We start from the raw sequence: 16,594 nt of genomic DNA, 5'->3' as shown, positions 1-16,594 counted from the left end.
AAGAGCCTATACCAAAATTATTTTTGAAGTTTCAAAATTTTAGTTCTCTGTTTAAAAACACCATGCTGTCCTTTTAGATCATTCTGCCACTAAATCACTCATGCTAAAGTATTATGTTGACTTTATAGAAGAGAAAGCAGTGCTACTGTTTTTTTATTTTCTTTTGAATTAGAATTTAGTAGGAATATCAGATACTAGTTACAGCATTTACCTATCTATGTTCTAGCTCTCCTTCCCCATCCATCATGGAGACCCACTCAGTGAATGGAGTTGGATATTTACATAAAATAGCAAAAGAGGAATTAGCAGAAACACTGTGCTAGTGTAGAACCCACATTAAGAGCTTGGAGGTAGTGAGGAAAACCAAGATGTACAGTAAGCCTAATTCAATTTGGATTTATTTTGCATGCTTAATGATTAGTGTAAAAGAACCGCGTGCCTATTTAATTTATAATTAGCATCCAAAACCTCCTTTTCACAGACTTGTAACCTTTATTTATTTATTTATTTTAAAGACCATCTATTGAATGTTGAATTCTGGATGTGATATTTTGTGTATCTTCCTCTGCTTGTTCAACACTTACAACTCTTACAGGAGAGTAGGTACTAGTATTATTACCTTTTTTTTTCTTTTTATGGCTGCGCCTGTGGCATATGGAAGTTCCCTGGCCAGGGGCCCAATGGGACTGGAGCTGCAGCTGAGGCGTATGCCACAGCCCTGGCAACAATGGTGTGAGCGGCTTCTCCATCTATGCTGTAGCTTGCGAAGGATCCTTAACCCACTGAGCAAGGCCAGGGATGGAACCCACATACTCACAGACATGTCTGGGTCCTTAACCTGCTGAGCCACAAGGGAACTCCTATTACCATGTAATAGGAGTCTTGAAGTCTTTGGACTTGATCGATTGACTGGCAACTGGCGTTTGGGGAGCGCCATTTTGAAATCTGGCGGCCTATTCTGGTCAGGCTCTAACTCAGAGGTGGGTTTAAACGGTGCAGAAGGCAGTGAAGTGGGACAAATTCTGGGGTTTACTCCATCAGGCTCTGCTCCCAGGCATACGTGTGACCTCTGGCATTAGGACTGCAGTGACGTCTGCCCTGAAGAGAAGAGTTTCCACCGCAAACCAGATAGTTCGGGGAGGCCCGGCAGTCCACATGCAGCAGGGCCCACTTCTGACCACCTCTCAAACCTTTTGCTGCTTGGAGGAAGCCAGACCAGGAGCTAGGAGCTGGTAACTACCGCACCCTTCTTCGCTCACTGTAATTTAGTAGGCCCGGCCTGTTTCAGTATCTTTAAGCTTTTCAAGGTGCCAATGCACAACGCTGAGCCTGCCCCTGCGGGCATCTATGTTTCCCCAGGCCGCCCAGGTACACCTTGTGAGAATTGGGGAAGAATCCTGTGTTTTGCCCATTATGGCCCGCTCTACATTGGCAGCTCGCAGAAAGAGGCCTTCGGCGGCGTTCAAAGTGAGCTTCTCATAGATATCTTTACTGCTGGCCCACAGCCGGTTTTCTCCTGAACGCGATCTGGGTGTCCGCGGTGGGTGGGAGCGGAGAAGGGGTGCAGGAGCAAGTCAGAGAGAACTCACTTAGGCCCGCACGCCCTCCCGCCTGCGCATCCTCCTGCGCCGGCTTCGGCGGAGGAAGCCGAGCCGCAGTAGCCGCCGCAGGCTAGGACACGGGTTGCGGCCCCGGTGCCACCGCGGGTGCCTCCATCGTCCCCACCCCCGGAGTTGCCGGCCTGTCTCCGCCCTTCTCTCCAGCCTGCCGCCTGCCTGCAGGTGAAGCAGCCAAGGCCGCTGAGTAGGTGCGTGGGGATGATCTCACCCGCGCGCTCCGCGCCAGGAGGAGGAGGAGCGGGAGCTAATCCAACTTCCGGGTAGTGAAGCCGCAAGCCACCGGCATCTTGCTTTTCTTCCCCCCTCCCTCTGCACCCCTCGCCTCTCCCTCCTTTCCTTTAATTCCCGGCCCCACCTGCCAAAATGAACAGCTCGGACGAGGAGAAGCAGCTGCAGCTCATCTCCAGTCTGAAGGAGCAAGGTAGGCGGGCGTGTGGCCGCCAGGTGCGGGCAGCACGGCCCGTGGGCGGGGACGGCTCCGGGGCGCTTGGTTTGGGGTGGTGGAAGCTGGGCGGGAAGTGATGCGGCCGCAGTGGGCACCCCAGTAGCTCCGTCACCCGTGGAGAAACGTCCTTCGCGCCCCGCGCGCTTTGGGGAGCCCAGGGCAGAGGGTAACATGCGGGTGTCTGGGAGTGTCTCTCTCGCCGGGCTGTGTGGGAAGCGTTACCCCCTGGTTGCTTAGCAAGTGATGCAGGTTTAGGGGAAGGGACGTGGATTCGGCGCGGACAAGGTCCCACGGTACTGCCTTCCACGCGGGAGAAGCGGGTGGGGTTGGTTGTCTTGGAGAGGGGGCGGTTTGATCGCCCTGCTCCCTAGTCTTGGCCCCACCCTTGCACATTGAGGCTGGGAGGCCTGCGGCACTCCTTCACAGCCTTTCCAGCTTTTCTATCTGCTTTGGCCTAGTTCCTCTTTCCTTACCCAGCTAGGATTTTCAGACCATGGTGTGTTTTAACGCTTCCCATTTTTAGTAATTTATTAGTCTGTGAGGCAACAGCCTGCGCGTGTGGGGCTTCTTGAATTAAGACTTGGCTGTGGTTTGCAGGAAAGCCAGGCCATGTACATGCATTTCTACTGGTGGCTAGATAAAGAATAGTTTTAATGCCCTAATAAAGAAGTGTTTTAGTTGGTCATTTTCATCACTTAACACTTATGAACAAAGCCAAATTACTAATCATATATGATCCTAACACCTTTTAAAATTATTTTTATCCAGACCAAAGGTGGTCTGAGAATATGGGTCAAGAAAGAGAGGAACTATACAAATTTAGGAAGTGAATTGTATAGGAACGTGTGCTTTTCTGAATAACTTGCTAACATGGCCCTGTAGTGGAAGGGGCCCTGCTCTGTGGCTAATTGTGGTGTTTAGTCCCAGCTCTTTCACTTCTCTTGGCTCAACTCAGCAACTCTGGGAACTTGGAAGAGTCACTTCCCTTCCATGTGTCTTACAGCTAATCAAGCCTTACCTGACTAAAGGCAAGGGCTAAACCAGATGATTTCATGAAGTCTGTCCAGGACCATGACCTGTTGCTCCTTGACGCCATAAACATACCATTCCATAACAGTATGTGGATTCCTCTGGAGTATGCACTCCTGAAGACAAATCTCAGCATGACTGTTTAGTAACTGTATGACCTTGGGGAAATTATTTAACCTCACCAAAATGGACAGAATACATTCCTCTGTGCTATCTAGTATCTACAAAGTGCTGGGTAAATGTTAATGGCTTTTGCCTTCTCAGTACCTTCAGCTCCCATCCTAGATTAGCCTGATGTCATAAAGTCAGTCACAAGCATCAGTGAATCTTAGTGGATGGGCAGAGTGCCTTTATCTGGAATTTCTCAAGTGTTTCAGTGAGGGGCTGGTTTCTATTAGTATTTTATTTCTAATAACACCTCACCCGCCCAATGTAAGGACTCTTTATACCTATTCTAGACTGTTGGAGCTTTCATTATTGGTAGTATCTGTCAGTGGATACCAGATCTTTTGATGCATGGTTAGTTGTCAGATAATGTCAAAATTTAAAATTTCACTTCTCATTCTGTATATAATTTAAAGGATAAATTAACAATGCAGATAATCCACAAGTTATTTATATTTGATTTTGGAACACATTTCTATCTTTGTGTTGGATTTGAAAGCTGAGAAAAAGGGAGGAGTCTTAAGTTTCTGGTTCTTTCTCCAATTATGTTGGAAAACAAACAAATCCATGCATTAGTATTTTTAGAGGATATATTTCCTTGATTATGGGTATATCAAAGGCAATAGAACAGCTAGACTCTGTATTTCTTTGGTTACACTTTTTTTTTCTTTAGGATATTGAGTTGGTTACACAGCAGCTGTTGTTTTTTTTTTTTTTTTTTTCAGCCCACGTGTAATTTTTATACATCTCAAAACTAGGGTGTTTATTTGTCAGTGGATCATAGACTGTGATAACAATTGACTTATTTCAAGAGTATTTCATTGTTGTTTAACCTATGGAACTAACCAGGAAGCTCGGGAGTTGAGGTTAAAAACAAAAACAAAAACAAAAAAAAACAGGCAACTGGTTGTTTGGGCTCTTACCAATGTTATGATCAATTTTGTAAGCTGGTGTGTGTGCTTTGTTTTTGAAAACAGACAATGCTTTTTATTGCCTGTTAACATTGTAAATAATTCCACTACTCCTGTTTAATGTGAAGAAGAACAATTATTGATAAAATACTCTTATTTTCCTTTTTTAATGCTGAGTAAACATATTTATTTACTTCTTTGACAAATACCAGGTACCTAGCGTATGTGGGCCCCAAATGCTATGCACTGGGGGAAGAGATGGTGAACCAGACAGATAAGTTTCTTGTCTAGTAGGCCATCATTAATCAAATAATCATTCAAATCAGTTTTTACAATTATCTTTTTTTTTTTTTTTCTGGGATAGATTCTTAGAAATGGAATGATTGGATTTGAAGGCAGATACATACAAAGTTTTGCTGGACAGTGCAACATTCCCACCTAGCAGTGTCCATTTCCCCAGGCATTGATCAGCATTGACCATCCACAGTCATTACTAATTTGGCGGCTTGACAGATTGCTTTATTTTTGCCATTCAGCTGAATAAAAATGATACCTTTAAAAAATTTGTTTGACCTGGTTATTAGTGAGGCTTGAAATCTTTTTGTGTGTTTATTGGCCATTGAGGATTCATCTTATCATTCCTTCTCTAGTGTGTTTTAAGTCTAAAATCTCAACCCATTCCCCAGGAGGGTGTTCAGAAAGAAGGTTCCCATCCATTCTAAATGGCAGAGCTGACAGCAGCCTTCCCTAATGTGAAGCCTTTAGTGGTGTGGTGAATAAGGTTGCTTTTGACAAAAGTTGTGAAATGTAATGACGGAGTCTGTCATAATATGAACAATCTCTAATTTATACTTACGATTCCCTAAGCTCTATGTCTTGTAAATCACACCCACTTCTGAATTACTTCAAAACATTGTATGTTCCCTTCTAGTGAATGGTATAATTAGCTATATTATGTCTTTCTGGAAAGTTATATTATGTCCCCTTAAAAAAAATTAGCCAGTGTGCGATTGCTTATGTTCAAGCAGATGTTGAGGTAATGAGGTAATTCTCCTTTTGTCTTTTTGGGGGCTTTATTTTATTGCACTGATTGACATCTTTAATGCACTGAGAAATAGCAACTTGGGATACTATTTCCAATGCATATTTCTTCACTTACTAAAGTGGACATTTCCCTTACAAAACATAATACAATTTGCTCCCCTTCCAGAATTCTGTTGGGAAATGATAGACTTAGCTCTCAGCATTTGTTTAAGGTACATGATTTTCTTTGTATTTCATTCAGTCCACATGCATTGAATATTCATAGCCAGGCACTGTGCTAGGCATCAGAGATACAGAGATGGAAAAGCCTTGTCCCTGCTGATGAGGAGTGCCTAGTCTAGAGATGCTGATAGAATGTCCAGTTGGCCTCATTTGGGTCATGTGTTTAAATCCTTTGGACAGGGAGGGGCAGAGCACCTTGATTGGCAGCCCTCACAAAGACCAGTGGATTGGCGTAGTCCAAAAGAGAATGGTGCCACTGCCGGAAGGGCGGATGCAGGCTGGGCAGAGACAAACAACAGATGTCCACTAAACTGGTCATCATAATAATGCTGTGTCATTTGGATCTTATTGAGGAACTTTGAAGAGAGGGATTACCGCTTAGCAAAAAGGATGTTCTAATGTAAGATCAATACAACAACAACAAACAAGCAAAAGTTAGGAGCTATTCCTGGACTAACACTATTAAAAATGGATTTCCTATGGTAAGATAATTGGTTTTAAAGCAAGGTATCTTCTTTCATCTTGGGAATTGGTATCATTTTCTTCAAGATTATTCAGCTAATGCTTACAGTTCAGCTAAAAATTTATTCAAGCTTATTCCTAGAGCCAAGTTAGTAATTAAAAGTCTTCCAGTGTTCCCTTGGCTGCTAGACTAGAAAGTAGGTAGAGCATTATTTTGACAAAAGGGGCTGAAACTATTGTCTACCACAATGACCATATCAGTCTAGAAAAACTGAAGCATTGCCAATCTTGGATCCGTACAAAGTCAGTCAGTAGAAAGCAGTTTGGGACTAAATGTTCGCCTTGGGGTCAAGTGCAAACTTGGCTTTATACTGCTATTTTCCAAGTGTGATCCAGGGGCCATTTGTATCTGAATAACCAGGGTACATATATACTTATTTACACATGAGAAGAAGGCTGGTAAACTTATTTTTCTTCATCCGGTTACATTTTTGTGAGATTTATATTTAAAATTTTTTTTCTTTTACAACAAAGTATAATATGGGTTGAGAAAAGTGCACAAAATGGGAATGAACATCTCAATGAATTATTTTTAAAAAAGCAAATATGTCTCTAACAACACTTAAATCAGAACATTTCCAGAAACCCTTTCTTAACCACTCCAGTCGTTGTCACCTTCCTTTCCCCATAGTCAGTGTCACCAAAGATAAGTTTTGCAAGTTCCTGAAATTTACCTAAATGGAATCATACATCGTGTATTACTTGCTTCTGTCTTCTTTCATTCATTACATGTGTGAGATTTATCAATATTGTTGCATGTAGTTGTGGTTCATTTGTTTGCATTGCTGAATAGTATTCCATCGTATGAATATATCAGAAGAATTAACGCTTATATACTAGAGATCAGGGGACAGCAGACTTTTTCAGTAAATGGCCAGTGAATAGCTATTTTAGGCTTTGTGGGCCATATGGTTTCTGTTGTAAACCAGCATATTTATTAAAAATTCAGTTTCCTCCTAAAGTTGGCTGCCGAAGAGACCCCAACTGGGTAACAACCCTCCATGAGGTGGATATTCAGCATGGCCTGAGAAGTTACATCTTCTAGTAAGAATTTCACTGTTGACTTAACACTTCCATTAGGTAGATCCATCATTTTTAAAAATTAAATGTTTAAATTTAAAAATAAACATATGCTTACAGAAGAAAAAAGCATATAGAATAAAAATACAACTACTTATTCCTTTAACTCATTGTTTCTCAGTCTTTATTTCATTATACTGTCTTAGAGAGTCTTTTCAGATACCTTTTCACCTTAATTGCTTCCCATCCCCTATGAAATTTTAATACCACAGATATACTCTGCATCTTTTTATGTACCTGATCCTTTGGAGGGCTACAAGCCATTGTCATATATAACTTTGTTTCTTCTTTAAGGGTTATATCACCCTGTTGGTAATGCATGTTGTAACCTCATTTCCTTTCTTCAAAGTTATCTACTGTAACCTTTTGTTGTATTTCCTTCTAGACATTGGGTTTGTATGTGCATATATACTTATCACTTAATATATATTGTAGAATTCGTATCAGTACATATAGAATTAAATCTTTAAAAATTGATTTCATAGTCTTCCACTCTATGGATCTCCCAACAGTGTTTTCTAGAACTAATGTCCTCTGGAAAAAAACAAACTTCTTTATTTCTATTTTTTCTATTAAAAATGATGCTTCTAGCAATAGATAAGAGTTAGAGAGGTCATTATGAACTCATGCTTAGCTTGCTATAGATGCAGATGGTTCTATATGTGTGTGTGTGTGTTTAGTTAGTATATGCACATCTGTTTCATTTCCTCACCCTGTCAGCTGAGGGCCTACGTGTCCTAGTAGCAGTGAGCACGTCTAGCTCCAGAACATGGCTTCTAATCCCATTCTCTAATAAAAGGAATTGGGTTCCTGGGGAGAATGGCTGATTCTAGGGCTGGAGTGACTAGGCAGACTCACCGTATACAGGATGAATCTGGAGCATCTTGCAGTCTTGAAAGTAAAGAGGTGCTCAAGCAGAGAGCCCAGAATAATGGGGATTTGTCGAAGAGATACAAGAGCCAACTGGAAGAACTTCCAGTGGCCAAAGATGGAAGTTTGAATAACAAAATATTGAACTATAACCCAAAGTATAAAATAAATATTCACGAGTCCATACTAATGTAAATAAATGGTTGAACAGATAAATGAGAAGAGACATATCTTCCATACAGGACAATTCCAGATAAATTTTGTTTACTGCTGCTCAAAGAGGTTGAGCATAAACACCCTGCTCCTTAAGTGTGGGCTGTGCATAGTGACTTCCTTCTAAAGAGGACGGTATGAAAAGGGAGGGAAATAGTAACTTTACAGTGGAGGAATCCAACACGTTACTTCAGCTAGGTGATCAAGGTTGATTTCAGTAGTGATTTAAGTCATGTTGACAGATGTACCTTTGATATGAGATGCTGAAAATGGCACTTTACCTCTTTGGTTCTCGCCTGAAAACCCATATCCTAATCATAAGGAAAATATCCCAAATAGAATGAGAGACATTCTACAAAATATATGATCAGCACTCCTCAAAACTGTCAAAGTTATCAAAAAAAAAAAAACAAAACAAAAAAAACCCCAAGGAAACTCTGAGAAATATGTCATAGCCGAGAGGTGTCTGAGACACAACAATTTAATGTAATGTAGTATCTGGATGGAATCCTGGAGCAGACCTAGAACATTAGTTAAAAACTGAGGAAGTAAGATAAAGTATGGACTTTAGTTCATAATAATGTGTCGATATTGGTCCATTAATTGAAATAAATGTACCATACTAATGTAAAATGTTAATAATAGGAGAAACTGGGTGTAGGTTATATGGGAACACTACTAGATTTGCAATTTTGCTCTAAATGTAAAGTTAATAAAATCAGAGTTTATTGGCGTTCCCACTGTGGTGCAGTGGGTTAAGAATCCAACTGCAGCTGCTCAGGTAGCTCTTGAGTCACAGTTGCAATCCCTGGCCCAGTGCAGTGAGTAAAGGATCAGGTGTTGCTGCAGCTGTGGCCCAGATTCATTCCCTGGCCTGAGAACTTCTATATGCTGTGGGTGTGGCCATAAAAACTTTTTAAGTTTATTAAAAACAGTTACATCCTTGTAGACATATCTGTAAGTGCAGCTGTAGGAAAAATTCTCAAAAGTGGAATTGTTAGATCCAAAAAGGATGTGCATTTTAAACTTTGTTATGCTGCAGGTTTTTATAAAGCTGCTACACAACCAAGCTTTGCTTTAAAATGTAGAAGGAACACTACTTTTTTTTTTTTTTCAATCTGCATACCATGCTGGCTAAGTATTTTAAACATTAAAACACGAGTTCTGAAATTTTCGTATGATACAGTGAGCAGTAATGTATTAGGATCCTTTTAGTTACTTGGGTCTGTCTCAGATCCGCTATGACACAAGCCAGGGTATGTTTCTGTTGATGAGCATTGTAGTTGCTTCCAGGTTTTGGCTATTGGGAATAAAGCTGCTATGTACATTCACCTGGTAGTAGGGTACGGGGGAGGGGGAGCGGGGGGGAAGGAGATTGTCCCGTGATAGGTAGTGAGCCTGTGCCTCATGGCCGTGACTTTCACAAGTGCATCTGGGTATAATTTTTCCCCTGTAAGTGAGACAAGAAGGCTAAAAGGCCTGGAGTTGAGTATTACCTTCCTTGAAGTCTGTTAGGCTCTGATGAAATAATTTGTCTTGAGGGAAGGCCTTAAGAATAGAATGCTCTGGGCATATTTCATGATGGCTTCTTTCCTCCTCCTCCGCCAGCAGCAGTAGGGAAATTTTCGCAGTATTCGCTGGGAAGACCCAGTAGCACTCCTGGAGGTAAAACTCACAAAAGAGGCTTCCTGAGACTGGCCCACCCCTGCAGTTTTGAACTCTTAAACTTGTTGGAACTGAACCTCTCGCAGTTTGTCAATTATAGTTTAGATTTTTCCTGCCTTGGTGCTGGTTAATGAGGGGGTTCTGCACCTTGGCTTCTGCTCCAAAAAGTTGTAGTCCTCTGTATCTGCCCAAGTGTCTCTCTCATTTGAAGAATAGCAATTTTCCCCATGACGCTACTTCTCTGATGGATCTTAGAGGAGTTGTTGATTTTCAGTTTGTTCAGCCTTTTTTTGCTATTATGAGGACCAGAGTGACAGCTTATGAGCTCCTTATATGCCAGACCAGAAACCAGGCTTGTGTCTGTATTTTAAAGCTACTCAGGTTCCTTCCTTTCTGTTGGTTAATTTGAAGTCATTAATACAGTTTGTTGAGAGTACTTTCTTAAGCATCATTAAATCATTAAGGCTACTGTGTGTTCTAACCAAGTAATGAGTGGATTTTAGGTTTGCTGTAATTTTCTTTTTGGATATGAAATCTGTCACCTCTGTTTTTTGATCAGGTTTTCCAGCAGTGTTTTCCCTGGCTTTTCTTATGCTTTAATTAACAAGTAAGGTGTAAGTGACTTTTCTTTCTATTCTGGCTTTAAGAGCAGGACTCACTGGGTTGTGTGCAGGAGAGAATGTCCTAATTGAATATTATCTGTTATGACTCATGTCCTCATACCCCATTAGTAAGAGGAGTTTCAAGGCCCTGTGATTCTCAGAGATGCACACTTGGTGGATGAGAATATACATTAGAAGATCTCATGAGGCAGTGTTTCTCTGGTTATATTTGATGGCTCTTTAAAGCTTCATTTTAATTAAGTGTCTTGTTGTAACATATGATGTAAGAGGCCCTTATAGAGCAGAGAGTATGTGCTCTTTTATGATTTTGTTCATATGAAGATCTAGCTCCATTCTTCCTTCTTCCTTAATTTAACACACATTTATCAAGTGTCTACCATGTCAGACATTATGCTAGAAGAAGGCATCGGGATGTATAAAGACATGGCCTTCACCCTAGAGGGTTATTTCTGGTCCAGTGCTTTAGCACATTGCACACAGTAATGCTCAGAAATGGTTTTTACATGAATAACTGAGAGTCAGTAGATTAATTCTTCTTCCACCATTTCTTACTGTGGGATTTGTCTTTTCTGTGCATTTGTGTCTTCATCTTTCTTTCTTTTTTTTTTTTTTTTGTCTTTTTACAGCCGCACAGACCTATACTCAGACAGCTCATAATGTTGCATGCAGATGCTTTCATAGAGATATATGAACAATGTATTCTAGTAGTTATGTTAGGGATATAGTACTGATTTTTGCCCAAGGTATGTGGAGAGAGTTTCTTAGAAGAGATGTCTGTTGAATTGCATTGAAAAGGAGGAGGTAGGGAAGATGGGATGGGGAGGACCTTGCAGTCAGAGGGAAAAATATTCGTAAAGACACCTGGATATGAAAGGTCTTAGAGGGTTCAGGGAAGCGTTGGGACTTTGAGTGTGATGAAGTGAGTTGTGGTCTCTGAGGCTGAATGGGGAGAGGAGAGGAGAGTGGGGTTCCCAGGTTGTGAAGCTAACATTTTTGGTGGCTTTTAAACAAGAGAATGAAATAACCAGGCTGCTTGGTTACAAATGCTAACTACCGTGTAACGAGGAACTTGGCATAGAGGGGAGCTAGAGGCTGGATGAGAGGGTTTTGCCATTATCCAGGGTCAGAATTAGGGCAGAGATACTGGCTGTAGGGGAAGGGCAGATTGGAGAGACATTTTGATGTCTGAGCTGTTTGGTGATCCTTTGGAGGTGGAAGAAGGTGGGGGAGTCAGGGGTGATCCTGAGGTACTAGGTTGAGGACTAGGTAGCTTATGATCCCTGCGTATAGGAAGTAGGTAGGTTTGGGTGAACGAGAATTGATGAGTTCACTTTCTAACATGTTGAGTTTGAAGTTCTTGTAAGTGCTCTGGACAGAGACGTCTAGAATTGTGCTGTCCAGCAGAACTTTCTGCTCTTGATAGAAGTGGTACCTAGTAGCCACTTGTAGCTATTGAGCATTTGAAATGTCAGTGCAGCTGAAGCGCTGAATTTTAAATTTTATTTAATTCTCATTAATTTAAATGTGAGTAGCTGCATGTGACTAGTGGCTACCGCATCGGGCAGTGCAGGTCTAGAAAGTATTGGTAGGAAGGTACTGATCTGGAGCTCATATTAGGATAGGGTGTTTAAGCTGAGAGGTTTTCAGGGGCACTGGAGTCTTCCAGGCTAAAACTGGAAAAGGCTCAGGCAAACCGATTGTTGTTTACCATAGCCAGAGGTGTTACTGGACTGTAACCATGAACCTTAATTGTCATGTTTCTCAAGCAACTGACTCTCCTCAGCTGCTTCCTGGGATGGCAATGTCATGACTTGCAGTTTGGAAAGAAAATTCCCTTTCTTGGCATTAGGGAGTTAGAAAATAGAAAACCAGCATGATTCTTGAAACACGTGCTCTGCTTGATATTCTCCTTGTTTCCTCCACATCTTCTTTTTTCTTCCCTTCTATACCCTATGTAGTGAGTCCCCTCTTTGGCTGCACATTAGAATCACCTGGTGTGCTCACTTCTAAAAAAAAAAATATGTATGTCCAAGGTCCCCCCTAGACTAGTTAAATCAGAATCTTGGCTTGGGGGTGACGGAGAGGGGCCTAGAAGGCTGGAGGATTTACAAGCTTCCCAGGTGACTCTAACATGCAGCCAGCTTCAGGCATGCTTTCACTTCTTTGCCAGCTTCCTTTTTACAACTATAGTTGATCTTTAGCCCCTTCTCTCCTCCTTTTATTTGGTGGAGGGTATAGTACTGAGGATTTCAGAGACCGTATAGCACTGCCAAAAAAGAAGTGGCTGAATAACATAGGTCACTTCAGTTTTTACCAGTTTTGCTGATATATAGATATTCAGTAGGGTGTGTGTGTGTGGAAGAGAGGGAGGGAGAGGACCAGAGAAAGTGGGCTTGGTTTTTTAAGTTCAAAGAAATAAACATACAAGTAAATGTTTTTCTTTTATGCCCTATTCCCCAAATGCCTCTTCCCATCACCAAGTGGTTGAGTTCTTCCCTTTCTTTTCCGTTCTCCTTTCCCTGTACCTAGCTTCATTTTTTTTTTTTTTGAAGTCACACATAGTCACAGAAAGCATATTTTCTGTGGTTTCCATTAAGATATGATAGGTGAAGGGTTATTAATTAATGCTTTTCATAGAGACCCAGTAATTGGGAGTTTGCAGTATTTCATCTGGATTCTTTTGGCAATAAAATGGAAGAATAGTATTGGTATTTTAAAAAAGGCCTTCAAAACTGTTATCTGATGTTTTAAATAGAAAAATTTTCTTAATGTCAGAGTAAGATCATGGTTTTTAAGCCCCTATTTTTGTATGTCTGTAAAGTAGCTCATCAAGAATAGAGTGGTAAATTCAATTTTGATTTTTCAGCTTTCTCTAAAGATACTCTTAAATGTCAAGTAAACTAAAGTCTCTCTCTCTCTATTACATATATATATATATATATTTTTTTTTTTTTCGAACCACTATTAGATACAGTAATAAGATTTAGGACCATGACCATAGACTACCCATATTTTTAGAATCTCTTAGTTCTTATTTCTTTCTGTTAAAAAAAGGAAGGAGGGGGCATTTTATTAATTTTTCAGAACTAAGGACAGTTCATACTTGCTGGTTGGGGTATGCGTGGTAGTGGCTGATAAGGAGCTGGTGTGCAGCGGGCCTCATTCTATGGTCAATCAAATCTTTTCTCTTGAAACTATTTTTAAAAGGGCTATATATTTACATGTATACATTCAGCTATTTTATGGGCTATCCAGTTTTCAAAGAATCTTTTTGATTGTGGTTTCAGTAAAATTGTCCATTGGTTCTTACTTAGGTGGTCATGAAGTGCTGATAAAACTTCAGGGCGTTGATGGTATAATCCCATAAACATTTGTTTATTCGCATTAGATTTTAAGATTTCAGTCTTGACATCATAATAACTATTCTAGACCCTTTAGAAATAGCGTGTACTTTACCAAGGGAATTGTTTTGGGGGTGTTCTCTGCCCCAGTGGTTAGGATCATACACTTGCAGAATTAATGACCAGGTTATCTGGAATACTCTTGAAAACACTTGTTTCAGATTTTTTATTTCTATCTACAGGTTCTTCACAGAAATAGGAACTCTTTTTTAAAAAAAGAAAAATTGAGCTTATTGTAGATAAATCCCAAATGAAATTAAAAAAATAAAGTATAGGAGTTCCCCTCATAGCTCAGTGGAAACAAATCTGACTAGTATCCTTGAGGACACTATTTTGATCCCTGGCCTCACTCGGTGGGTTAAGGATCTGGCGTTGCTGTGGCTGTGGTGCAGTCCAGCACCTATAGCTCCGATTAGACCCTAGCCTGGGAACCTCTGAATGCTGTGGGTGTGGCCCTAAAAAGACCAAAAAAAAAAAAAAAAGTATAAAAATCCAGTCTGATGGTTGCCTACTTCTCTGCTGCCAGGCAAGGTGCTGTTCTGGGAGTGGGCTGCAGTTCTGCTGGGCTCACCTTAGACATTCTGCTCCATCATTAATCCTAGATCATTCTCTTTCTTCCCATCATATGCTGTGAACATCACATTCTCAACCGTGAGGATATCTGAAAATGGTGATTTGGCTAAAAGATGAATGTTGAGTGTTCAGGTGATTTTTCTAGCAGTAGAAGATTTTAAGTAGAAAACTAATACTTTTCTAACATAGTTGGAAATGTTTCTGAAACAATTCGCATATTTTCCCAACTGAGTGAAATGAATCTGTCTAGGATCTGATCGTGGCTTGGTGGTCAGTGATCTTGCACTGCTTGAAAATAGTTGTTCTTAGCTGAATGCTCATAGCATAAACTTTTTCCTCTGCAGATAAAGTAGATATGTGACATTGAGTGGAATGTGTAAGCCTACTTTATTTTCTGGCCAATTTAAAAAAATAAACCTCCAATTGCAGCAGCACAGACTAATCATCTAGGAAGGAACTCGAGTAACACCCACCTGTCTCCTTACACAGGCCCAAGTGCTAAGCATCAAAGATGACAAGGGACTGGCACTTGTGTCTCATAGGTCTTTCTCATAACCTAGGAGAACTGAAATTCAGCTTGGTGGGCCCACATCCACGCTGGTCTCTTTTTCTTCCTTATTCTTAAAAGCAGGAGCCCTTCTTCTGTGGCCTCTTCTCCATCCCACCCCCAACCTAGTAAATAGACAATGGAGGTTAGTTGGGTTCCCGGGTTTTTCATGGTAAACTTTCGATAGCATTATAACATTGCCTTTCTCTTTTTTTTTCTTTTAGCGATAGGCGAATATGAAGACCTTAGAGCAGAGAACCAGAAGACAAAGGAGACGGTTTGTCCTTTACCCTTTCTTTCCTCTCTTACATGTGTAAAAGCCTAGGCAGCATGGCGCATTGTTCTGCCACCAATTTCAGTTAAATGCGAATGAGAGTTTTTTTTTTTTTTTTCTTTTCTCCTGCATGTGTGGTTCAGGCTAATATCAACTCCAGACTCCAGATGGTAAAGAATAGCAGGCATGCCACAGTGGGCGCTGCTCTGGGAGATTAACTGCACAGCTAAATGTGCAGCAAGGCACCAGGCCAAGCAACTCAAACCCCCAAGAATTGTACTTTTTCCAACAGTCAGATTTGGGATGCTAGTGATGGAATTGAAGGCCTGAGACATTTACCTTTGGGGCTCAGACGTATTAACTCTGGCAAGAACTCTTTGGAGTGCAGTCATTGGTGTTTAACTTAGAAGCCTCTATAAACCTTTTGTGTGTTTGCGTCCTCTAAGTATGTGAATAATATACTGGAAGCTTAAAAAACACCCAGCGTGAAGACAGTAAAATCTGGTGAATAATTTCCTGGGTTCTGGCAGTTTTATTTTTTAACTTAAACAGTTGAATTCTCCTTACCTTTATGTCTCTGAACATGTCCACTTAAGATCTGTGAGTGTTTTTTATTTTTATTTTATTTTATTTTTTTTGTCTGTTTAGGGCTGCACCCATGGCATATAGAGGTTCCCAGGCTAGGGGTCCAATTGGAGCTGTAGCTGCTGGCCTACACCACAGTCACAGCAACGCGGGATCCGAGCCGCATCTGCGACCTACACCACAACTCACGGCAATACCGGATCCTTAACCCACTGGGCGAGGTCGGCAATCGAACCCACAACCTCATGGTTCCTAGTCGGATTCGTTAACCACTGAGCCACTACAGGAACTCCTGAGTGTTTTTTAAATGTATTTTTTTTCCCTGTAAGAATAGAGAAAGGACAGATAGAAGGGAAGGCTGAGTTTTAAAAAAGTAGAGGGACTGAATAGAAAATGAAAAGGAGAGAGCAAGACTGTCCATTATTATTTTTTTAGATGTTAAATTTATTTTAGAAATCAAAAATTTTCTATTTTTAGAAATTAGTTTGATAGGAGTATTTAAAGGCGTAACATCCATGGTGGAAAATTAATAAAACAGGTCCTTCATGGTTATTTTTTTTTTTTTTTTTTTTTTTTTTAATTTTATTTTCCCACTGTACAGCAAGGGGGTCAGGTTATCCTTACATGTATACATTACAATTACAGTTTTTCCCCCACCATTTCTTCTGTTGCAACATGAGTATCTAGACATAGTTCTCAATGCTATTCAGCGGGATCTCCTTGTAAATCTATTCTAAGTTGTGTCTGATAAGCCCAAGCTCCCGATCCCTCCCACTCCCTCCCCCTCCCATCAGGCAACCACAAGT

General features: G+C 40.9%; 1 protein-coding gene across 4 annotated transcripts in view; it reads left to right on the top strand.

The window, feature by feature from the left end:
• SHTN1 (shootin 1) overlaps window positions 1,376–16,594 on the top strand; it is a 109,716-nt gene continuing 94,497 nt past the window's right edge. Inside the window, exons 1-2 of one of the 4 annotated variants that reach the window (XM_005671487.3) lie at window positions 1,376–2,040; window positions 15,154–15,206. In XM_005671487.3, the coding sequence (XP_005671544.2) occupies window positions 1,983–2,040; window positions 15,154–15,206 (111 nt within the window). In that variant the 5' untranslated portion in view covers window positions 1,376–1,982. Of the gene's footprint in view, window positions 2,041–2,090; window positions 2,231–15,153; window positions 15,207–16,594 lie in introns of those variants that run through there. The other 3 variants (XM_001925635.5, XM_021073402.1, XM_005671488.3) reach the window with 3 other exon arrangements.

This window comes from Sus scrofa, chromosome 14, assembly GCF_000003025.6.
Source record: "Sus scrofa isolate TJ Tabasco breed Duroc chromosome 14, Sscrofa11.1, whole genome shotgun sequence".
Taxonomy (NCBI): domain Eukaryota; kingdom Metazoa; phylum Chordata; class Mammalia; order Artiodactyla; family Suidae; genus Sus; species Sus scrofa.
This window is presented reverse-complemented; position numbering and strand designations above follow the sequence as displayed.